Genomic DNA, 26308 nt, shown 5'->3' on the forward strand with positions numbered 1-26308 from the left:
AATATATAAACATTTTGGATGTGTATGGATTATTTTTGGAGAATAAGAATATAGTTTAGAGTCACAAAGTGATTCAATTTGCCTTCATTCTCTAGATCACTTAACCACTTTACGACCGCCCCCCGACTATATACGGCGGCGGTCAGCCCCTCCCAGGCAAAGTGACGTACCGGTACGTCACTAGCCTGGGAGCCAATAGCCCCCGCTCATACCCTAAGAAGCCCGCGCGTGTGACCGGCAGACCCGATGTCCGCCGGTCACTCGCGATCGTCGGGTGGAGAGGGAGAAAGGCAGGCGGCTAATGTAAACAAAGCCACCTGTCATTCTTCCCTGTGTAAAAGCACAGATCATACGGTCCTGCTATGTAGGACCGTTGATCTGTGCTGTTACACACACAGCCACATCCAATCACAGTTAGAAGCACACCCCTAGGGACACACTTAACCCCTCCCTCTCCCACAAAGTTAACCCCTTCCCTCCCAGTGTCATTTTTACAGTAACAGTGCATATGTATAGCACTGATTACTGTAGTAATGTCACTGGTACCCCCTAAAGTGTAAAAAATGTCAGTCAAGGGTCCGATCTGTCCCCCGCAATGTCGCAGTCCCGCAAAAAAATTGCAGATCCCCGCCATTACTCATTAAAAAACAAAACAAAAAAAAATAAAAGCTTTCCCTTAGTTAGTAAACGCAATAACTTTTGCGTAAACCAATCAAAATACGCTTTTTGCATTTTTTTTCACCAAACATATGTAGCAGAAAACAAATTGGCCTAAAATGTTAAAAAATTTTGATTTTTACATTTTTTGGGGGGAATTATATATCATATAAAAAAATCTGAAAAATATTGTTTTTTTTGCAAAATTGTCGCTCTTTTTTTTGTTTATAGCGCATGATCAAAAAATCGCACAGGTGATCAAATAGCACCAAAAGAAAACTCTGTTTGTGGGAAAAAAAGGACGTCAATTTCATTTGGGTACAGCGTCGCACGACCGGGCAATTGTCCGTTAAAGTCACGCAGTGCCGAATGGCAAAATAGGCCCTGGTCAGGAAGGGGGTAAAATCTTCCGGGGCTTAAGTGGTTAAAGGATAAGTCCACCCTAACACTAAAGTCCCTGCATCCATAGACCTCCACAATCTAACACTAACTGATCTAGCCTTGTAAAGAAAAAATCAGTATACATACCTTTTTTTTAAGCTAATCTGACCCGATCCCACGCTGAGCTGTCAGCCGCGACTTCACTGTGGAGACGGGTGCAGAGGGCACAGCCAACAACAGATGCCCTATAGTAAGTCTACGGGTGACGTCACTTCCCATTCATTGGAAAAACAGAGAGGTCAATTCGCTGCTCCAGGTGAGAGGTGTAATCCCGAGGACAGGTGAGACTAGGTGCTACCCCCGACTCGCATCCGTGTATACAACTTGGGAAAGAAATTGGCTGCACACCTCCGCTGGTGCAGTCTGGTCCAGTAGATTTATTGAAACACGTATAAAACTGCCACCAGGACAGGGACACAGATCATAGAAAGGTTGACACATTTCACACTGATAACGTGCTTCTTCAAAACCGTTTTTTAGGAAGCACGTTGTCAGTGTGAAACGTGTCAACCTTTCTATGGTGTGAGTCCTTGTCCTGGTGGCAGTTTTATACATTTCATTAAATCTATTGGACTGGCGGAGGTGTGCAGCCAATTTATTTCCCAAACTTCCCGTTCATTTCACAGCCATTGTTGGCCGTGTCCTCTGTCAAGCTTCCGCCGCTAGAGATTGGGTCGGATTGGCTTCAAAAAAGGTATGTATACTAACTTCTTCTTTACAGGGCTAGATAGGTTAGTGTTAGATCATGGAGATCTATAGATGCAGGGATTTTAGTTTTAGGGTGGACTTAGTCTTTAAGAAGCTACAAAACCAGTAAAAGTCTAACCTGTTGCCCCCTGCAAAGTCATTAGAGTCAAGCATTTAACATTTTGTAAGGATTTTTTTGTGAGTAACCATTCTTGTATACTGGGAAGTACGTATTATTTTCCTTTTAGAGGAGCCCCTTTAACCTTTTTTTTTTTTTTTTTTAGGTCACTATGAAGACCATAACCACCGAACAGAAACCTTTCACTGATTTGACTATAATAATCTGAAATTGTGTTGTTAAAGGTTAATGCACATTGCACAGTATCATTGCTCTTGCTTTGCCTGAAAGGGAACCTGTCCCAAGGAAAAATGTAGGCTACTATTTTTGAGCTGTCCTTTTGAAAACACTTTGCTGCTTAACTGCCATGCTGACCCCCATTTATGATGATTTACACAAGCACCTGACATATATCTTTTAGGAAACATACCAATAACAGGATTCATCATTTGAAACTTTGAAGGTGCACATACACAAATATTGTATTCTGTCAAAATTCTAGATGATTTTTTTAAAAATATCTATTAAAACCTATAAAAGGCTAACCGTATAATGGCTTATTCCCAGTGCCTATACAGAAAGAAAGAAAGCCTCCCTCTCTGTCCATCACAGAACACATAAATCAGTGTTTGTCTTTGTATAACATAATTGGCATTGATACTAGATGTCACGGATTGACAGATGATAATATCTCAATGTGTTTCATAGCTATGTATCCACTTCTTCAGGAGGATAAATGAGGTATGTACGAAAATACAACTTTGGGAATTCGTTGCCTGTTCACCCATAAAATTAACTTGAATATTTACAGAATACAATATTTGTCTATGTGTACCTTTAAGTTCCCATCTGGTACTTCATGTTGATGGTATGTTTAATAGGAATGTTCGCGCATGCTTTAGTAGGTGAAACAGTGAAGAACATATTACTTTAATGTTGCTTTTAGGAAATACTTTGCAATAGACATAAACTCATACAGCTAAAATTCCAGTATACAATCATGTGTGCTCTCAACTCATGGTAACCTGTGGATGAAAGCTACCATCCCTATTATATTTTGCAACTGTCTAAGGCCCCTTTCACACATGCTGTCCGTTTGTCCGTTTTTCATCCATCCGTTGACGGAAGAAAAACGGACATCAATGTATCTCTATGTAAAAACGGATGACAACGGATGATCATCCGTTAACATCCGTTTTCATCCGCTTCCGTCAATGTCCGTTTTTTGAAAGGATGAATGCCCTATTTTTCATCCGACAAAAAAACGGATCGGACGAAAAACGGATGACAAAGGATGAAAAACGGATGACAACGGATGAAAATGGATGGAAAACTGATACATTTGACGTGACTGATCTGATAAACTGAACGGACCGTATGTGTGAAAGGGGCCTTAAGGTATTTATGCAAGGGTTAATTACCTGCCGAAAAGGTCCCCCCCGATGTAATTTGCTAACAATCAGCCAGAGTGAGAGCAACACATGATTCTCCAGGTTGGATTGTTATCCAATCAGATTTTAAATGGATCCTATCAATGAAATCAAATTACTCAATAACCCCACTTGGCTATGCGTGCAATTATTATGGTGTGTTTGTGTGATCCAAACCTCTGAAAAGAATGTGAAGTTATCTCATCTATATTATTGTCCAAATCTGCTAAAAAAAAACAGACCATTTATTTTCCTTGCTAAATACAATCGCAAACCAGGCATTACAATGATGGGCTGTCAGAACTGACTTTATCCACTTCAATACTTGGCACTTTCCTGCCCAGGCCAATTTTCAGCTTTCAACTCTGTTGCAATTTTTAATGACAACCATCACCACTAGGTTTTTTATTTTTTTTCTAAACAAACGAAAAAATACTTTTCAAAAATTAAGAAAATTTTTTCTTTGTTTCTGTTATACAATTTTGAAAATAAGTAATTTTACTTCACTGAAGAGGCTGCATTGATGGGCACAGATGGACTGCACTGATGGGCACTTATAGGCTGCATTGATGGGCACTGATGAAGTTGTATTGATGGGCATTGATGAGGCTGCACTTAAGGGTACTGATGAGGCTACACTGATGAGGCTGCACTGATGGGCACTGATGAGGCGGCACTGATAAGCTGCACTGATGGACACTGAGGAGGCTGCACAGATAAGGAGGCACTGATGGGCACTGATAGGTGGCGCTGACAGGCACTGCTAGGCGGCACAGATATGCTGCACTGATGGCAATGGATATGCTGCATTGATATGCTGCACTGCTGGACACTGATATGTTGCACTGATAGACGCTGATATGCTGCACTGATGGGGCTGCACTGATAATCAAGGCACTGAGGATCAATGCCCTGATTATTAGTGTTAATGTCCCCTGTAACTGGAAAGCCAGTTATTGTCTATCCTTTCCTCAGACACAGACAGCGCTGAAGAAAGTAAATTCTGATAACCGGCATTTGTTTACATGTGATCGACTGTGATTGGACACAGCTGATCACATGGTAAAGAGCCTGTGACATCAGCTCTTTACCCTGGTCGGTGAAGCGCTGTGTCTGGGGGACACAGCTCACCAGCGATCACAGCACTGTGCAATGTGAAGGACATCGTATGACATCCAGTCAGAACGGGAAAGCACCACCTGGCCATCAATTTGGTATAGGCTGGGCGGCATTTCCCAAATACAAACTGGGAGAGCCATATGACTTAAAACTGCAGCATACTTCTTGTAAAGTAATAAAACATAGAAAAACAGACAAATAACTATCGCATTTCTTCTTCTATGAGAAGTAAAAATGAGGATGGAAATTGCCTATGAGAAAATACAGTGAATACTAATATTTTGTTGTTTCATGAAACAATCATTTCCCTTATATGGAAACACTTTTTGTAATTTTTTTAAAATAATAAAACAATGTATTTTACCCCAGAAAATAACTGTGGGAAGAATAAGAATGCTGCTCTTGAAAACTGTGTCTTGTGCTACTATTTTGTATCGTTGCTTCATAATAGTGATACAGTGATGATATAAACCCAGACATCATCAGAATATGTTGTTATAGAGCTACATGGGGGAAGTGTGTGTGTGTGTGTGTGTGTGTGCTAGGGGTGGGGTTAGGATCTGGCCTCCTCTCATCTGCTCCAGACCCCAATGAAGAAATACATTGTGCATGTATCAAATACTTGTGAAAAACATGCCCAGTGTCAAAATCTTTGCAAATGCAAATCTGTGCAAATGGCACATTCATACGAATTAGTTTTCTGCACAAAATCAATGTATACCTTTAATAAAAAAGAAAACATTATGGCAATATGGTTGAGGCAGAGGGCTCTGGGAACAAGGTAGTCAGGCAATATAATCTGCATCCTAAGGGGTCATTATTTTATGGGACAGTCAGACTGTCAGGGGTTAATGCTTTTCCTATAATTTGTATTTAGAACAGATTTTTAAAAAAAAAAAACACCTAACCCCTATCTATTTCCTCCAATTTCCCCATTACCATCTAAAATGTCTAAAATACCTAAGAAAAGAAACAATGATGGCAGTCTGCTCACTTAGGCCCCTACTGCTTTTCCGTTGGATCCTCACAAAGCTGAGTATCCCTTTCCCAGGATCCTAAAGAACACTTTCCCTGGGCAAAAAGACCATGAACCATGGTTTACCATAAAAAATCTATTACTTTTTTCTCAGATCCAGATTAGTGATTATAGATGGGGGAGATTCTACTGGAGTGTGTGTCTGTGTGTGTATCTTTTTTTGTTTTAAATGAAAAAGTCTACTTTAGGCCTGGTTCGCACTAGTGCAATTTCAGATGTGAATTGAGTCTATGGAACCAACTGAAGAGAAATCACATTGTATTCAATGGCACCAATTCACATCAATATGACTAAGTACAGTGCAAAAAGGCAATGGAAAAGGTTCCTGTACTACTTCGGTGTGATTTACAGTGGAATTTACCCCCTAGAATATGCAAACCACATCCAAAATTCAACTAAAGTTGCATCAAAGTTGCACTATACAATCGCACTGCAAACAGAGTCAAATATCGCCTTAACAGTACTGTGAACCAAGCCTTGAGTTTGTATCTATTTATATTTTAAGAAATGTATGGCCTTACTATATTTTGGTTACTAGGAGGCAGGTCTATGGTTAGGTCTAGAAAAGCCTTTCTCAACCTATTCAAACACAGAGGATCCCTTGAAATAACATTCTGGTCTCAGGGAACCTCTGCTCAAAAGTTGTATATCTACAGCTCAGGATACATTAGTGGGGAAGAATGCTCCTTAAGCCTGGTACACATGGGCAAAATATCAGCCAGTATCTGCTGGTTCAACAGAAACCGCCCAACGCTCAGCCTGTGCGTACACCAGCCTGCCCAACAGAAGCGGGCAAAACGGCAGTCTTCTGTTGAACGGCATGCTGGAAAACCAGCATCCAGTTGGCATTAGATCAGCACTGGCAGGCAATGGCTGCGAGTGTTTACCAGTGTGTTCTGGTGGGGACAGTCCCCCTGTCAGAACACAATAGCTCAATGGGGAGCTTGCTGTGTTAACATCAGATAGTTAGTACAGTGAGCTCCTCCTGAGCTCTTCAGTTTATTTTCATTTAGCCCACTGGTAAATAAATTAATAGTAGACCTTACTAACTAAAACGTGACATCACTTCCGCTTTTTGGAATGCAGGTGGAACGTGGAACGGCATCCCCTGTTTTTTACATGCTTGAGAACATCCGTCTGCTGTAAGTTTAACTTTTAATGCTTTATAAATAAACTATTTGGATATACTATTCCATGAGAAGCCTATCTTTCTTTCTACCCACACTGTACCCTGAGATTCTGTACAGGTACTAAGAACATTTTCCAGAGGTCCATGGAGTATTGTCTATGCTGATTTTAACTACCTGTAACGGGGGTCAAATATTTCTGGTGAGTGTCCTGTGCATGTGATTGTTGGTGGAGAAGGGATTCACATTCACTGGTGATTTTATATCAATGGATGGTCTTGGAGGAGTTTGAACACTTGTCTGGATTGTATTCACAACAAATATTGGGACTTTTTGAGCAATGTGTTTCACTATAACTTACATATAATTTTATCTGATTTCAAGTTCACTTGGAGCGTGGTCTACTAATAATTAATTTATCTGTTAAGCTTCTGCCTTATGACATGCTGCTTTTCTTATGTCTATTTAAATCAATCACTTGCGCTTATCCGAGCGCAAGTGTAGGTGTTATTTTATATCTCATTTAATATATTACTAGTTCTAGTTTGTGCGCAAGTGCAGGTGTATTTATTCACCTTATTTATCATATTTAGCCCTCTAGGTTGAAAAAAAAAACTGATAGTGTGTACCTAGAATTACACTTGTGATTTGCCTCCTGAGGCCTCTTTCACACGGGCGTTCCATATGTCCGTATATCACCCCATCTGTTTGCGGGTAATATACGGACATAATGCATGTCAATGGGATTGCGGATGTCAGGGGATGACCATCTGCTGACATCCGATTTGCATCCTTTCAGTTCTGTTCCGTTTTTTGGAACAGAACCCTATTTGGCCTCTTTCACACGGGCGTTCCGTATGTCCGTATATCACCCCATCCGTTTGCGGGTGATACACGGACATAATGCATGTCAATGGGATTGCGGATGTCAGCAGATGACCATCCGCTGACATCCGATTTGCGTCCTTTCAGTTCTGTTTCGTTTTTTGGAACGGAACAGAACCTTATTTTTCTCCCGTTTAAAAAATGGAAAGGACGCAAAATCGGATGTGATGATCACAAGTGCCATCCGTGTCCGTAAAAAAAAAAAAAAAGTGCCGGAGCGGATCGAAATACGGTCTGCTCCGTGTGAAAGAGGCCTTACAAAGAGCTAAAAAGATCAACAGTGTCAGTGGGAGCTTATCTGCAGAAAATGCTAATTGTTCAAGGAACCCTTAGCAACCTCTGGATGAATCCTAGTTGAGAAACCCTGCTCTAGAAAGATACAAAACTAAAAAAATTACCATAAATATAATGCATCATAACATACAAAATCCTATAATAATACACAACCTCATTATTGTAAGATTATTTCCTTTGTGACTAAAGGCCATAATTTGTTCATCTGTGCATTTACCATAGCGGGCTCTAAAATAATTCAGAAATGTTTTACTGGTCCCTTAAACTTCTATTTATTTTATTGTATTATATTATGTTATGGTATGCATGGCCACTGCAATAAACAATTGGAACTTTTCCCAGCATGCATATATTTTATTAATAAATTACATGAATAAAAAAGTAAAGAAAAAAAAGGAAAGAATCGAATTAGTAAATACAATGCTCTGTGCTATCATTTAGTTGAAACAAGAATGATCCATCTTATCATAAACATCTAAATATATATTCCTAAAGAAAAGCTGTAAACAGAAGTCATTGTTCACTTGTCACTTATTGCTTACAAGACATCGTTAAACCTTTCCTCTTTTGCCTTTGCATACTACATAACGTGTGTGTGTATATATATATACATATATATCTATATGTATATATATATATATATATATATATATATATACATATGTATATATATATATATTATATTTGTTAACACTTTAATAGTGTATATATATATATATATATGTATATATATATATATATATATATATATATATATATATATATATATATATATATATATATATATATTATATTTGTTAACACTTTAATAGTGAATCTTTTATGCTTTACAAGACAAAACATATATCATTTCTGTAACTCAGGTGAACGATCTAATCTTATTTATAGGTTTATAGGCCACTCTATAAAAACAACCCATTTGTGCTTGGACTATCAGTGTCATGTCAAAAGTGGGGATCAGCTGCTCAGTGCTATACTGCCCAACCTCCCAAAGGCTGCTTCTGTCCTCCCTAGTTCACATTCCACTAGCTACATCTGTTACCAGGGATCAGCGTCAGTTCCAGAAATAGCAGTTTAGAGTGCTCAGATAGAGTACATCCAAAGATAGGATCCATGTCAATGCCAATCCATTGGGACAAATTCCTTTGAATTCCCTAGTGCTCTATGGTACAGCAGGAGTCTGCCATGAAGCCCCCGGTAATTTATTTATTACATTTAATTGCTATAGCCATTTATTACAATAGAGATAATTTAGTATCATGTTTGGTTGAAAAATAGTCAAACACCTTATTGTTAGTAAACACATTAAACACCTTTCATTTTGAGAGAGATCACTAACACTTTTTCTTTTGATTCTTAAAAATATAATTTCCTGCAGGAGGCTGGTTTGTCTCAAATTCAAATGACCGTCAGTTGCTATATGACTTTCTAAGTTTTGAATAACTGCTCCGTTGCCTAATAACTCAGACAGCAAAGAAATCAGGAGTATTGTGTCATTTAGATGCTCATAAAATGAATAACCCCATGAAACATTATTCTCGGCCCTAGGCATTGATATGAGTTGTGATTCAAGGACAGCTAATACCAATAAACACTAATAAAATTGTAAGTCAGTTTTGACAGATACAATGAATATCTTTCCTTTTATTCCCCCTAAGATTTCTTGTACTATAGTGGAACTAATATGCATATTCTTTAGAAATGCCAAGAGAGCCTAAATAATAGACATAGCATCATGAAATTGGAGAACACAATTATGTTTTCAACCTAACTTTTCTTAGAAATTCTTTTCAAGGATGTTACAGTCTGCTGCTAATTTGAAACTTATTTTCGCAAGTTATTAATACAAGCACAAACTTATATCCCAAAGAAAAAAAAATGGAAAAACTTCTAGAATTCTATGATTAAAGTAGTAGAAGATTTGATCAGCTTACCCTTTTTGGTCAAATGCGGTCTGAAGATGTGATCTTGTTACAAAGAGAAGGAGAGCGAGAAAGAGAGAGAGAGAGAGAAAGAGCGAAAGAGAGAGAGAGAGAGAGACAGCTCTTAGGTTGAGGCAAAGTGTAGAATGATAGTAGCCTCTCACACTACCCCACACACACACAGCCACCTGACTGCACCTGTCACCACAGAGCTATCCCTAAAGCCTTTCCTTTCACATTGACAAGAGACCAAACTGTCTGCATAGTGATCCTTAAAACTAACTCCACCTCAGACCCCCACTGACACCTCCTTTAGGGAGGGACCCAACACCCAGAGAAGCTCGTGTTATTGTAACACTTTTTGAACAATGAGGGAATTTTTGCTGTAGCACTGTAATTGTAGTAGAGGTTGAGCAAGATCCAACTCTAAAAATTAATGTTTTGTCAATTGGTAATTGCCTGTTTTGGACCTAATCTGGTAATAACAGGAACACTTGTTTAGGCTACGTTTCCACTATTGCGGCTGCAAAGTCGCGCGACTTTGAAGTGCGACTTGTTTGCGGCTAGCTCAGTGCAACTTCCTTCTATGAGGGACAAGTCGCACTGAAGTCACCCAAAAGTAGTGCAAAAACCTTATTTCAAGTCGCAGCAGTTAGAACGGTTCTAATTGTAAATAATGGGTTTTGACTTGTAATGCGACTTGACACATGTCGCAATAGTGGAAACGGAGCCTTACTGCTTCAGTGAGATGTGGTGCTCACACACATTGGATGCAGTGTAGAATACCTTTCCGGTCATACTCCATGGCCAGCCAGCACAGAACTTCAATGATCTTTCCTTGTAAAAAAGGATAAGCATGCTAATGTGGATGGATGTTCTGTACCACCGACTCAAGAATACTGCACATAGCAATCTTTAAAAAAGCATGCTGTCTGCACTAGGGATAAGGTATACAAAGTTGCTGCCCAGATCTTAGGCCCCTTTCACACATACGGTCTGATCAGATCTGCCTGTCAGTTTTTCCCGCTGACACCCGCTGCCATCCGATCCAATCCTGCCGTCAAATCCGGACGGATAGAAACCCTATTTTCCATCCGTCTGGCGGATCGGATCGGATGGAATCAGATGAGAACGGACGGGCGGTGCATTTTCATCCGATTCCCCCTTAGGGAACAGCGGGGATCTGACAGCTCCGTCTCCGCACACAGAGCGGAGACGGAGCTGTCATCCGCCTGCTCAGCGGGGAACGGCGGATCGATCCCCCGCTGAGCAGAACGGAGTCCGTCGGCAGAACAGACAGGTGTGAAAGGACCCTTACTTGGAAACACTGCATTCTATCACTGCTCTGGGAGTTCTAAAAGATGTCCACAGACACGGGATAGCACAAAGTAGCACATAACATTACAAATAGAGATGGGCTCAGGCATGTTTGGGATCCTAGTCCCAACCCACCTGCCCTATCCCGCCAGGAAGTTGACACTGCACACCACTAATCACAGGCAGTGAAACATTTCCTGGTTCGCAGCTGCACAGACCAGGAAATGTCTCACTGCCTGTGATTAGCAGTGTGCAGTGTGGCGGGACCCGCCAGGTGGGTTGGGACTAGGATGCCAAACACACCTGAGCCCTTCTCTACATACAAATAAAGAATGACAACACCAATACGTTTAAATGGTCATTTACTGGCCAAAGTGTTTATTTAAGGGTAACCCAGGTTTAATAATTGCAATAACTAAACTTACATTTTTTGGCATATTTAAATTTTCATACGCCTCCAATTAGCAAATACATCAAATCAAATCAAATACCGCTGTCCACCCAGACAAGACTGGATAACAAACCCCACTAAACAACATTGTGACATAATAGTGTTCACAAAAGAAAAGCAGGGGGGAGGATGGGAGGGAGCACAGTTTGTTCCTCTTCAGGTGGCTGGCAGGATGAGGGAGGAATCTGGCTTATAAAGGCTCCAAAACAGCGTGAATGCAGAACCGCCAAAAGGCACCAAAAAGCTGCTTGTTGCTGGGGGAGAAAACTGAGGGGGAAACCAATAGCAACCTGAAAGAGAGAAGGGAAAGGAGAACAGGGCAAAGCTGAAAAGGAAACGGGAAAGAAGTTCTATAATCGGAGGAAGGGGAACGGGCTTGTTGCGGTATATCCAAAAACGTTATTATAACAAAAGAGTAAAAGAACCACACATCAAAATATCAACTGACTACGTATATGGGGTAAAATGACAAGCATACATGCACCAATACAATTCAATTAAATTGGTAGGACAGAAAATGTGCACATAAATGGGTCTGGCTCTGGCAGATAGCAGGTAACCTAAGTGGTGTCAGCTGTGCATCAGCTGTACAGACACTTCATGGACCTCTGCTCCTGTCATATTGCCCATAGACAAACACAATTAAATGCCATGATGTAGCAGATGCTAAGTCCCTGTGTCAAAATCACTCAAAGTGTCAATCAATGTGGCAGTCGTTTGCAATAATATGTATAAAGGAATAAATTCCTCAGCTGGAAAAAGATGGATGGATTGGGGAGCTGGCACCTACACAGAACAGAAATTGTGAGTATATTAGGGACTGCAATAAGCCAGTTGGGTACTCATGTGTCCGCTATAGTCTCATATGATTCCTGGAAGTGGTGCAGGCAGCCAAAAATTGCCCGTGGAACAAGGTAACCGAGGGGCCAGATGAAAGACGATGGCCTGAATCGATACCGCTGGATCCCTTCAGTCAGCTAGGTTCTCGCGGCACTGACCATCACGCCTTCCGGCATCTCTCATGTGATGATCACACACTTACTGAGAGTGCTGGGAGCCTCGGACATATCAGAGGGTAGCCTTGGTGCAGACTTTGGCTGCAAGGGGATTTCTTTCCATAAAATTCCTTCCATTTTTGGGTTCCACTGTAATGTATCCACAGCATCCAAAGTACAACAGTCTTGTGAGTCAAGCAAGGTGTTTAGATATAGGCAGATTCCTTAAAGGTACAGTTGCATCAATTTGCTGAAGAATGGCTCCAAAATCAACAGCTTCACACACTGATGGAACACAATGGTGGCAGGCGGTGCAGGGATGAGTCTTGGAGGTGCAGGGCACACACACTGACGTGTTTCGTCCACTGGGTGGTGTGGACTTCTTCAGGTAACCTTAGCACTCTCCCATGAGGATCCCTGCATATTTCAGGGGACCCGGACATTGGATAAAAGTCACTCAATCCAATGTTTCTGGCCAGATCAGACAATCCTCTCATGCCAGTAGTGGCAGGTAGAAACTTGCTGGCCAGGAAAAACACTAATGAGGCTGGGGTAAGAACCTTCACACCTGGTCCCCTTCACTAGTCCATGGATATACATCTTCCAAGAAGTCAGAGCAACCAAGTTCGTGGATCCCTACTCAGCACTCTGATACGAAATGTCTTCTGACAGCCTAACTTTTCAGATTGCTCCAGATAATGCTGGCAGCCAAGCCAATGCTTGTGCACATTGTTCTAAAGACATTTAAACACAAAACAATGCTCACTATAAACAAGCCTAGTGTGGATGTATACATGTGAAAACCTCAGTCAATTCTTCTCCTCGGACCAGGCCCCCTGACATGTTTTGCCTTGGTCACCACGCTTAATCATAGGGGTCTAAAGATTTTTCCCTACTGCTATTCAGTAACAGCAAGCTTTCGTCACATGGTATTCAGGGTCGGTGCTAGACTATTTTACGCCCTAGGCAAGACCAGCTACTTGCGCCCCCCCCCCAAAAAAAGGGAAGGGGTTAAAAACTCCTCTATGTCATACCCAGTGACCCTGATCCGATGGTTCCATGTTATGCTTTCATACCCAGTGACCCCCCCATATTCCTCCATGTCACACTCGGGGACCCTAATGTTTCTCTGTGTCACACCCAGGGACTTTGATGTTTTATCCATGTCACACCCTTGGACCCCAATATTCCTCCATGTCATGCTGTCATACCCACTGACCCTGATGTTCCTCCATGTCACACCCAGGGACCCCCGTGTTCCTCCATGTCATGCTGTCATACTCAGTGACCCCAATGTTCCTCTATGTCAGACCCTGATGTTTTTCCATGTCACAGTTGGGGACCCTGATGTTCCTCCATGCAGGCCCGGACTGGGACAAAAAATAGGCCCGGGCATTTTAGGCTGAGCAGCCCATTTTTTTTTTCTTTAACAAAATGACCACTGATGAACAACTACCGGTTACTCTATGTTAGTTATATATAGCCTGCACACCCATGCGATCTGATTCTGCAAATCGCGCTGCGTTTTGGAAACTGATTGCGGGGTGTCGTTAACCTAACATACACTCCGCAATCTGTTTGCATGGACGGGTTGCTATTTAGATGAAGTCTGCATTTAGTGTGAACCCAGGCTAAGAGATAACAGGTAATTTTAGGGTACATTAAAAATATATTACCCAATTTTTGGGTAAAATATAAAAGATGAGTTTGTGTCAAACCTTAAGACTATGCATGCCCGAAAATAGCAACACATTTCAGTACCCTATATAGCAAAGCTATTAAAGATCATAGAGGTCATCAGTTCAGAGTTACCATGAATAAGGATCCTATAATTATTGCTCTCATTCCAGTGTGCAGGGTGATATATTACACGTGTAGTAAAATCAAGGTTTTTGTTCACAGGCGCCCCCAAAATTTGTATGTAGTTTCGTATGGTGGTGGTGGGGATAGGGGTGACATCAGTGGCAGTGGGGATAGGGGTGACATCAGTGGTGGTGGGGATAGGGGTGAAATCAGTGGCAGTGGTGGTGGGGATAGGGGTTACATCAGTGGCAGTGGTGGTGGGGATAGGGGTTACATTGGTGTTGGGGATAGGGGTAACATCAGTGGCAGTGGTGGTGGGGATAGGGGTTACATCAGTGGCAGTGGGAATAGGAATGACATCAGTGGCAGTGGTGGTGGGGATAGGGGTTACATCAGTGGCAGTGGGAATAGGAATGACATCAGTGGCAGTGGGGATTGCGATGACATCAGTGGCAGTGGTGGGGATAGGGATGACATCAGTGGTGGTTGGGATAGAGATAACATCAGTGTTGAGGATAGGGTTGACATCAGTGGGAGTAGTGGTAAGGATAGGGATAACATCAGTGGCAGTGGTGGTGGGGATAGGAATGACAATGTTCACTGCCACTGATGTCATCCCTATCCTCACCACCATTGCCACTGATGTCATCCCTATCCCCACCTCCCCACCACCACCACCGCTACTGATGCTATCCCTATCCCCCCCATCACCACTGCCTCATGGGAGGGGTGGAGATCAGACAGAGGGATGGCCGTGGGAGGGATGTGATCAGGCAGAGGGATGGCGGTGGGAGAGATGGGATCAGGCAGAGGGATGGCGGTGGGAGGGATGGAATGAGGCAGAAGGATGGCGGTGGGATGGATGGGATGAGGCAGAGCAGAGGGATGGCGGTGGGATGGGATGAGGCAGAGCAGAGGGATGGCGGTGGGATGGATGGGATGAGGCACAGCAGAGGGATGGCAGTGGGATGGATGTGATGAGGCACAGCAGAGGGATGGCGGTTGGATGGATGGGATGAGACACAGCAGAGGGATGGCGGTGGGATGGATGTGATGAGGCAGAGCTGAGGGTTGGAGGTGGGATGGATGGGATGAGGCAGAGCAGAGGGTTGGAGGTGGGATGGATGGGATGAGGCAGAGCAGAGGGGTGGAGGTGGGATGGATGTGATGAGGCAGAGTAGAGGGGTGGAGGTGGGATAGATCGGATGAGGCAGAGCAGGGAGGTGGAGGTGGGATGGATGGGATGAGGCAGAGCAGAGGGTTGGAGGTGGGATGGATGGGATGAGGCAGAGCAGAGGGGTGGAGGTGGGATGGATGGAATGAGGCAGAGCAGAGGGTTGGAGGTGGGATGGATGTGATGAGGCAGAGCAGAGGGTTGGAGGTGGGATGGATGGGATGAGGCAGAACAGAGGGGTGGAGGTAGGATGGATGGGATGAGGCAGAGCAGAGGGTTGGAGGTGGGATGGATGAGATGAGGCAGAGCAGAGGGTTGGAGGTGGGATGGATGTGATGAGGCAGAGCTGAGGGTTGGAGGTGGGATGGATGGGATGAGGCAGAGCAGAGGGGTGGAGGTGGGATGGATGTGATGAGGCAGAGTAGAGGGGTGGAGGTGGGATGGATCGGATGAGGCAGAGCAGGGAGGTGGAGGTGGGATGGATGGGATGAGGCAGAGCAGAGGGTTGGAGGTGGGATGGATGGGATGAGGCAGAGCAGAGGGGTGGAGGTGGGATGGATGGAATGAGGCAGAGCAGAGGGTTGGAGGTGGGATGGATGTGATGAGGCAGAGCAGAGGGTTGGAGGTGGGATGGATGGGATGAGGCAGAACAGAGGGGTGGAGGTAGGATGGATGGGATGAGGCAGAGCAGAGGGTTGGAGGTGGGATGGATGGGATGAGGCAGAGCAGAGGGTTGGATGTGGGATGGATGGGATGAGGCAGAGCAGAGGGTTGGAGGTGGGATGGATGGGATGAGGCAGAGCAGAGGGGTGGAGGTGGGATGGATGGGATGAGGCAGAGCAGAAGGTTGGAGGTGGGATGGATGTGATGAGGCAGAGCAGAGGGTTGGAGGTGGGATGGATCGGATGAGGCAGAGCAGGGAGGTGGAGGTGGGATGGATGGGATGAGGCAGAGCAGAGGGTTGGAGGTGGGATGGATGGGATGAGGCACAGCAGAGGGTTGGAGGTGGGATGGATGAGATGAGGCACAGAGGTGGGATGGAGGTGGGATGGATGAGATGAGGCACAGAGGTGGGATGGATGAGATGAGGCACAGAGGTGGGATGGAGGTGGGATGGATGAGATGAGGCACAGAGGTGGGATGGATGAGATGAGGCACAGAGGTGGGATGGATGAGATGAGGCACAGAGGTGGGATGGAGGTGGGATGGATGATATGAGGCACTGAGGTGGGATGGATGAGATGAGGCACAGAGGTGGGATGGATGAGATGAGGCACAGAGGTGGGATGGATGAGATGAGGCACAGAGGTGGGATGGATGAGATGAGGCACAGAGGTGGGATGGAGGTGGGATGGATGAGATGAGGCACTGAGGTGGGATGGATGAGATGAGGCACTGAGGTGGGATGGATGTGATGAGGCAGAGCAGAGTGTCTTGTAAAGAGTAGAGTGTTTGTGTTGTACCCTTTCTTCCTTACCTTGCAGAGTTGCAGCAGGCCTTGGATGCCGGTGTCTTCGGTGCGGCTGCACACTGTTCCCGCCAGGTCCGGATCAAGCAGAAGGGGTCCCCTCGCCTCTAGCTCCACCCCCTTCACAGCCAGTCCTCCCCCTCCAGTCCTGAGCTTAACTACGCTGGATGGCGATGGCTGCGCCTGCGGAGCCGGCCCCAGTGAGCGCAGCCCGGTGGCTGCCAGCCTAGGACTATGCCTAGGACTAGGGACAGTACACAGTGACGGTGCAGTGACATACCCGGCCGGCCGGCCGGCCAGAAGACTATGCGGTAATGCGGCCGGCCGGCCGGCCGTGGAGAGGCCAGCTCGGGACGGGACTCGGAGGGAGGGACACTGTCTGGGACTGGCACACAAAATTACATGCGCCCGGAGGTCGGCCCACCGGGCATGTGCCCGCTCTGCCCGATGGTCAGTCCGGCCCTGCCTCCATGTCACACCTGGGGACCCTGATGTTCCTCCATGTCACACTTGGGGACCCCAATCCCCCATGGCACACCCAGGGACCTCAATTCCTCATGGCACACCTGGTGACCCCGAACTCCTGTTACACCCGGTGACCCCTATCCCCCATGTCACACCTGGTGACTCTGATTCCCCATGGCACACCTGGTGACCCCGATTCCCTTTCATACTAGTAATGCTCCATGTCACACCCAGGGACCCTGATCCCCTGTTCTGGGGACACTCACTGGGCAGTATGAAGAGAGTGGCCTGCACTCTGCCCTCCTTCACCATGATCCTGCTTATTCCTTCTCCCAGGACGCTCCTCTCCTGGACCACAGAGCTCACCACAGCTCCAACCGGCTCCTGGTGGAGGGAGAAGCAGCAGTCAGAGAGCTCCGCACATCCTTCATCACCAACCTCCTCAGACCATTCCGGTGCCTCGTCGCTTCTGCTCCAGTAAAGGTTCCGCCCTCCAGTGCCGAGCTCCGGTTCAGGTTCAGCTCTCCTCCGCTCCCTGCTTAATACCAATCCAGGGAAATGAACGGCTGCCTACCAACTCAGTGCAGAGAGTCACTTCCTGCCTGGGGTTAAGGCCGTTCAGCTCCAGCTGAAGAGGATCATCATGCAGGCAGCACTCTGGTGGGCTCCATTCCTGCCTCTTGGGGCCCCTCCAACAGTGGTGGAAAGCCAGGGCCTGATAGTTCCACCATTGCCTAAGACACCTGGCATCTGTCCCTTCTTCCTCCCCTACCGCCACCTCTCCCCTCAGCTCACAATAATCATTCATGATGGAGAGAGAGTGCCGACTCCTGGCTGCGCCCCTAGGTGGCAAAGCGCCCTAGGCGGCTGCCTATTTTGCCTAGTGGAAGCACCGGCCCTGATGGTATTATATAGTGTTTTACAACAGTTATTTTCAGGTATTTTCTAACTTGACAGGAAAGCAGCTGCCTTACTCCACTTATGCTAACTTGACAACTATTTGGATGCCATTGCACAGCACTATGACTTCCCGCAGCCCTCTCTCACTCAGACTCACTGTACTTTTCAGCAGTGACAGAAGGCATACTACCCTTTTCTCGAGGTACCTGTGTGGGCCAGGTCACCAAGTGAGTGCTCAAGAAAATCTGCTTGACAGACAACTACCTTATGGTGAATGGCATCTCTGCTAAACAGCTGCCTTTCAGTTAATGGCACTGACTTTTCTCAGAGAGACAACACTTCAGCAACTATGGGTGACTTCCTTCTATCCTACTTTCCTAAATGCATAGACCTAAAAATAATGTAATGGAAAAACAGTTTTTTCTTAATTTTGCATGTGACTTGGAGGAGTTAGACCCTCTGTCATGTTTGTCTGTGTATCTGCTAGGAAGATTCACCCTCTCCATTTGCCTTATTTTATACAGTTGTTAGCAGAAAAGGAATAAAGTGGAATGGGGGGGCCACTGTTCGGGTGAAAACTGTCTCACAGGGGAATTCTCTTTGCATTGGGGGATTTATTTCACATCCTGTTTGGTCACCAAGACAGAAAGCAAAAGGAAATCTCACTGAAGGGGTCCAGACAGTGACAAAACAAACAAACCAGGGATTTGACCATTTCTTAATTTATTTAAAATGTATAAATGTTTTGGCTTTACATATACTTTGAGCATGCCCTCATTCTGACTCCATGTGACAGTACCTATGCCTGGTGATAAACTACCTAGGCACAAAGCACTTTCGTTGGAGTGGTCAGTGTATTCTAAACAAACAGAGTTTTCCTTCTACCCCTCTCCTTATCACACTTGTTCATGCAGCCTTACAACCCATGTACTTTGCACTCCCATCGCTCCAAAAACAGCTCACACTTCTTCCTCAAAAAAGTCTCATCCCTAACTCCACTAGCAGGTTCTATCTCCTGTTTATCTTCACCACCATCTTATGTTTCCTGCCCCACTATAAGCTCTCATTCCACTCTCACCATCAACTTCTACCCCCATCCCACCTACCATCCTCTCCCTTCTCCATACTTATTCCACCATTAACAGCTGTCACCCTTCCTTTAACCCTTCATTCCTTCCTTCCCCCTCAACCATCAGCTTCCACACACTTTCCCCAAGCATGAGCCCCTGTCCCTCTCCTTACCAACTCTCATTCCCTTCCCCATCATCAGCTCCTGCTTTGCCTCTTCACAATTAGATTGCATCCTCTCATCCTTTCACAGTTGTTTCTCTTATTTACCCTAAGATCAGCTCTTGCTTCTTTCAGTGAAAGGGACTCCACACCTTACCCACTATTAGCTCTCCCCTCCTCTACCACCTGCTACCTTCCTCTACTACTATCAACTCCCATTTCTTCCAAAATCAGCTCTTGCTTTTTCCCCCTCAATAGACTAAATGTAAACTGCTCTGCTCTCCCCATTGGCTCCCTAAACCTCCACTATTACCCTTTCATGATTAACTCTTATTCACCAAATGCTTCCACCACCAGCTTTTTCTTTTACCCCAGAAGGAGAATAGATGTTTGTTATATGTTAGCCACAGCAAGAACATGCATTCAGGCAGGTACAGTCTACTGGATTTGCAGGTATGATAAGGGAAGACAAAAGTTCCCTGGCTCTGTACATGACTCTTTCAATGCCATTAGCAACTTCTCCTAATATCTTGGAGTTTGAGAGGGAGGCAGGGGTCAAGTCCTGGGAAAAAAAGCGTGGAAACTCACCCAAGATTCCCCCCCCCCCACCTCAAAAATAGAAAAGTGTGTGAGAGTGTATATACTGTATATATATATATATATATATATATATAACAGTACGTACTCCTTTTTTAACAAATCGTTTTTATTTACTGTTGCGTCATAACACACTTTCTCTTTCCTTACCTCAATCAGTTTGCAGAGCAGTTCCGTGCCACAACACCACAGGAAGCCCATGGAAAGTAATGGACAGTGCACTGTGCACTCATTGGCTGTGAGGCAATAGAAGGTGGTGCAGTCGCCTCCTGCCACCTCCTCAGCCAATAGCTAGCTGACTCCCAGCCAGCTTACTATGTGGGCAGGCTGGGATGAAACCTTTGCGGGCTCAGAGTTTAGGAGCAACTAGAATGCAAAGCCTGACTGTGGTACGGACCTCATGGTAGCTGGCTTATGCAGAAATATGCTGTCCCTCAGCCCAGTTCGCCTCTGCCAGTCCTGCAGGATGTGGCTGCTAAAGGGAATGGTGTTCCTGCTGTGGAAAAAGTACAATAACGCCATTCCCATGCATTCCGCCAGGACTTGAGCCCTGGAGGGAGGTTGTGCTTCTCAATGTTATGTTACTAGTGGCCTCAGTCCTGTGCGGTAATATATGAAGGCAAATGCAATAAACACATGTCTTATTGGTGACTGTACAGTTCACTTACCACAAATAATGTGTACAGCTCCTTTGCCCTGGGGAAAAAACACAATGTTTTGTTTTTAACTCTGCTTACTTGAGGCTGGATGTTAATCAGGATTATCACCCCCAATGGGACACCAGTAGCATTGGATCATTAAATCCCCCTCATTATGTATATCCTTTTAAAATAGCAGCACACAAGAGCTCAAAAAACATATCCAGATTTGCGACTCTACAAATAATTCCTCAGAGGCTCCCTGGAATGATACATTTGGCATTGATAGTCATTGGTTTAGCTGTACATAATACTGCAGGGAACCATTGTGAGAAACCTGCTTAATCTTACTAAAAATAACTGTATAAACATCAGCTTAAAATGATACCAAATATACACTGTTTAATTTACACTTCCTCTTCTATTTATGTATGTGGATGATGGCACTGTAATTATTTTAATTAAAAAAAACTCTACCTTTTTCCTAGTTGATATACAGCTGTCACATGACCCAGATCTTTCCCATCCTGTCTGCAGGGAAACATAAGCAGGAGGAGCTTCTAGTACTCTGCTGCTGGTCACATGTTCAAAAAAAAAACCCATTTGGAATACAGAGTAAAAATTAATAAATAATATCAATACACTATTTTAAAGCGGCCTACAAATTTATATTTGAAATTAAATATTTATTATTTTGTGGAAATTCTGACAGTCACAAGCTGTGTCACGTCCCTCCAGCCTGTGTCTTAGAATAAGAGGGAGGAGAAGCCTCCAATAATCTATTTGTAATATCCCGCCGCTGGTTAGCAGGCATGGAGGAGAAGGGAGGGAGTGGGCTTTTATTTACTACTGTGTATATGCCCACATGTGTGACTCTATAGTCACATGGGCTGCTCAGGTGTGGTAGGGAGGAAATGCTCAGCATAGAAACTCAATGAAAACTGAGCATGTGCAGAGCTGCCACCACAGCTGCATAATCCCTAGCTGAATTGGTGAAATGAATAGAAGATGGAGATACAGAACAGCAGGGTCAACCAGGTTTTTTTGAAGAATACAGAAAGTTAATCTCATAGTGACTGAGTGAGTATGAACAGCATGTAATACACCAGTTATTGATAGTTTTTTTTTATTAGTGATATTTTAAAGAGGAAGTAAACCCTCCTCAGGAAGTTGTACCTATAGGTAAGCCTATATTAAGGCTTACCTATAGGTACTGTAAATATCTCCTAAACATGCACCATTTAGGAGATATTTACCTTTAATGCAGCCAGTGACGTCACTGGCGCATGCGCTCTGAAGGAACGGCAGATCGTGCCGTTCCTTCAGAGCCCCGTGCCGTGACCGTCGGCTCCCGCGCGCGTGCGCGGGAGTGACGTCACCGCGGCTCCGGCCAATTAGATGGCCGGAGCCGCGATCCCGGAAGACGGGCGACTATACATGTCGCCCGTCATACAGGTAAGCGGACGGCACGGCGGGGGCTCGTTCTAAGGTAAGTATTTCATAATGAGCTACTATGCGATGCATACTAGCTCATTATGGGTTTCTCTTTCAGGATGTAAAGAAGAGAAAAAATTTTTTTCTCGGTTTACAACCTCTTTAAGGCCTCATGCACACAGGGTGTTTGAAAAAACAAGCTGCAAAGCCAGTTCTGACGTCAGGGAAAAGCAGCTGTAAAGATGTGCTTTTAGAAGCGTTTTGTTTTGGCGTTAATGCATGTTTTAGCCACATTTAGCAGCATTAGTATTTAGCAGCCTTTCTCTGCCCCCTTCTCTCTTCCAACCTCAAATCCAACTACTACTGCTTAAAAACGTCTGACGAGGCCTGATGCTGTATGGCGCATTAAGGCCTCATGCACACGGGGCGTTTTTACAGCTGCTTTTAGAGGCGTCAGGCGTTTTTTTGATGTGTCATAAAAGAATGCATATTAACCCTTTCTCACTTTTCTTAGGTAAAATTTTTCAAAAACGCTGGAAGTCCCTCCGCGACCGCGTGAGGAGGGATTTAACAGAAGAGGAGAAGTCGCAGACAAGTGGAGCACCTGCTCCTCAAAAAAAGCCGCATGTCTTTCGGAACCATTTGGCTTTCCTCCGACAAGCCATGACAGATAGCAATAGAGAGTAAGTTATTTATTCATTTTTTTAAGCACATACTGTATTTTTCAATTAATCACACTTGCTTTCTTACCAGTAGACTCCATTTTGCTCAGCGGGGATTGATCCGCAGATCCCCCTGAGCAGGCGGATGAAAAGTCCATCTATGCTCTTTGTGCACGTAGACGGACCTGTCAGAGCACCGCTCTCCTGTATGGGTAGATCTTAAAAAAATGGACTGTCTGTCCGTTTTCTGCTGATCCATTACTCCAGGCGGATGTAAAATAGGGTTTCCATCTGTCTGGAGTTCCCGGACAGGATCAGTTTGGATAGTAGCGGGTGTCAGCGGACATGTCATCGATGACATCCGCCGCTCCATAGGGGTGCATGGAGCATCGTTTCCTGCTAATATAATTTTACTATTCTGCAGCCATTTTTTGACATATTGTTTTCTTTTCAGGACAACATCTAACATTGATGATGCAAGAGGGAATACAGAGGAGGCGGTAGAAGCGCCATTTGAAGATAGACCCCCCAGTGCTGCCACAGAAAGCAGTGAATTCACACCTTCCTATCCATCTAGTTTGTCCAAGGTGATGGATGAATCCACAATGCAGGTTAGTGTCTGTCGGTTATGTCTGTCTGTCATTCTGTTTGTCAGTCTATGTGCCAATCTGAACATTTTCTTTTTTTTTCTTTTTTATTAGGAATCCAGGGACCTGGATGTTTCTTCAATCAGCCAAAATCATGGAGAGGTGGGTGGCCATGGCGAGGTGTGTGGCCGTGGTGAGGTGTGTGTGCGTGGCGAGGTGCGTGGCCGTGGCGGTGTGCGTGGCCGTGGCCGCAATCAGCGTCAGGGGGGTGCCGGTATCGTTATTCAAAACGAGGACGGGGTGTTAGCGTTGCTGCAGGAAGTGCGGCAGGAGAGGCGCAGTGTGGATGCCTTCCTGGATCCTGGCAACCCCTGTGCCTGCTTCTGCCACACTTTATATCACATACTGGAGGACATTGGGGGAGACCAGGAAAAGCTTTGCATGGATCGCATGTTCGGTATTGCAAATTAAGTGGTGGGCCGCCCCCACCACCACCACCACCACGACCACCACCAAGGGATCCATACAATGCTTTTCTGGATCCCCCAATGGCCTCTGGGACCTTAGCAGTGCTAACACCCCTCTTTCAATACCAGCCCCCTCCTCAACGCCAGCTAACACCTACCTTGTCCCCGTCCTCCTATTTCCCACCCCACTCCTCCGTTGACTTTTATCAGACGCCTTCTCAACAAACACTTGCCTCATGTAAAATTGCACTGGAACAATGGACGAATGAGAGACATCAAAAGAACTGACAGAAATGTTTAAAAGCTTTATTAGAAGATAACAAAAATTTAACAAGATGGATGTTTTTAGACACAATTATTCTGCCATGCCGCTTCCCCATCAGGCGAGACAAAGAAATCAGCAAACTGATCCCTGATGGTCATGACCCGTGCTGTTGTCCGTAAGTCCATAAAATGCACGCGGTGACTGGGGTTACGTGGCTCTGGTTCAACGGTGCTCCTGTCGCTGTCCCTTAGAAAATTGTGCAAAACGCAACATGCCAGGACAACCTTGATGGCATTGTCGACATCCAGCTGCATACAGGACAGCAAAACCCTCCATTTTGCTGAGCACACACCGAACGCACACTCCACAATCGACGTGCACGGCTCAGGCGAAAATTGAAGATTCTTTTGGAATGACTCAGACCATAGCCACTGTATGGCCTCAACAAATTTTCTGCCAGTCCAAAGGCCTCGTCTGCCACCATGACCAATGGCAAGTTCGGTTCCTCTGTACATGGTAGAGGCCTGCTTGCTGGTATATTGAGTCGTCCTTCATGTAGCCGACGTCCGAAGGCCGATTCGCGAAAGATGCGGGCATCACCCTGGCTGCCGTATGCTCCAACATCAACTGCAATAAATTGCAGATGGGCATCAGCCAATGCCAGGAGTACCACCAAAAAATATTTTTTGTAATTAAAACATGCCGATCCGGAATGGGGAGGCTTCTTCACCCTGATGTGCTTTCCATCAAGGGCACCAATACAGTTGGGGAACTAAGTTTTCTCCCAAAACTCATCTACAACAGCTTCCCAGATCTCTTCGTTTGGCTCCGGCATGACCACCTGCTTCAACTCCTCCCATATTGCCATGCATGTTTCCTTGGTAATTTTTGCCACCGTGGAGACACCAAGTAAAAAATAGTGGTGTAGGGAGGCAAAACTTTGTCCAGTAGCAAGAAACCTAAAATAATAATTGAAAAAAAATTATTACATATTTTTATACAAATATATATATATTGTGACAGGAAGTCAGGTAAATCTGTGGATGTAGTCACAGACAGGAGATACATTTCCACCTGGTTTAGAAAATTCACCAATTACTATAGGGTGTCGGCTGCAAAGGTAGCCAGAACTGTCTAAGGACGTTGAACAGACTTCAGCTGTTCAGAATGAGGAAATTAAGGCCTCTATAATTTGTCCAGAGGAAGTCTAAGGATTGCTGCCTCCTGACGCTGTGTGAGCTGGGGAGAGGAGGACAGTCAGATGTGTGCCTCCCAACGCTGTGTGAAGCCTGGGAGAAGGATTGCTGCCTCCTGATGCTGTGTGAAGCTGGGGAGAGGAGGACAGTCAAATGTGTGCCTCCCGACGCTGTGTGAGCATGGGAGAAGACCTCCTGGAGCGATGTGCGCTGAGGAGGGTAAAAAGTGTGAAGACTACTCAAGGTGAGGTCTTGGACTATTTCTGTGTAGAAAGAAATAAATTAACTGTTAGCTATGTGAAGAGACAAGCAAAGGAATGGTTGCTATGTGAAGAGACAAACAAAGGGGCATGTTCAATGTGAAGAAACAAAGGGACATGTTCAATGTGAAGAGGAAAAGGGACATGTTCAATGGACATTTGTTGTGTGAAGAAAAAACATGGACTATGGAGTGTCTGCTGTAGGATCAGCAAAGTTTGCCCAACAGTAGGTTGGAGACAGACTCCGTAGGTAGGTTCCTGTATGTGAGAAGGTAGCCGCCCACAGTGGCAAGGATTTATTTTGTGTTTTATTTTATTTTGATGTTTTGACGCTTGCACTTGTGTGAAGAAAATTGCATGAATAAACCAAACTGTTGTTTGCAACCACTTCTCGGCTATCTCCCTGTGTAAACGCACCCCCCCAAGGGGTCATCCATACCCGCCACCGAGCTAATCTCCCACAATATATATATATATATATATATATATTTATATATATTGTATATATATATATATATATATATATAGCTTTCTAACCTTTGAACTTTCAAGCAACATCTACAAACTCTTTTAACTATACCTCAAACTAGGACCTCACCCTCTAAACCCTAACCCTCTTAACACGTATCCAAGTCCTAACCCTAGACAAAACCCCCTAAAATGATTTCACTTACCGAAGTGTC

At 44.8% G+C, this 26308-nt stretch overlaps 2 protein-coding genes and 1 pseudogene across 3 annotated transcripts in view; 1 reads left to right on the top strand and 2 right to left on the bottom strand.

Moving 5' to 3' along the window:
• KLHL31 (kelch like family member 31) overlaps positions 1-9976 on the bottom strand; it is a 60475-nt gene extending 50499 nt beyond the window's left edge. Inside the window, exon 1 of the mRNA XM_082252163.1 lies at positions 9729-9976. The gene's annotated coding sequence lies outside the window, so the exon portion shown is untranslated. The remainder of the gene's footprint in view (positions 1-9728) is intronic.
• A 12730-nt stretch (positions 9977-22706) lies between these two features.
• LOC309550519 (uncharacterized protein) lies at positions 22707-23908 on the top strand (the record flags this gene model as incomplete). The annotated part of the gene is made up of 3 exons (XM_082250881.1): positions 22707-22871; positions 23305-23461; positions 23552-23908. The coding sequence occupies exons 1-3, from the start codon at positions 22852-22854 to the stop codon at positions 23906-23908; spliced, it is 534 nt and encodes a 177-aa protein (XP_082107007.1). The 5' UTR covers positions 22707-22851.
• Positions 23909-24249: 341 nt separating this feature from the next.
• On the bottom strand, positions 24250-25145 carry LOC309550520 (annotated as a pseudogene). Its single transcript has one exon. The product of its transcript is annotated as an uncharacterized misc_RNA (transcript).
• Between the last annotated feature and the right edge of the window lie 1163 nt (positions 25146-26308).

Source organism: Pelophylax lessonae (assembly GCF_965119305.1).
Source record: "Pelophylax lessonae genome assembly, chromosome: 3".
Taxonomy (NCBI): domain Eukaryota; kingdom Metazoa; phylum Chordata; class Amphibia; order Anura; family Ranidae; genus Pelophylax; species Pelophylax lessonae.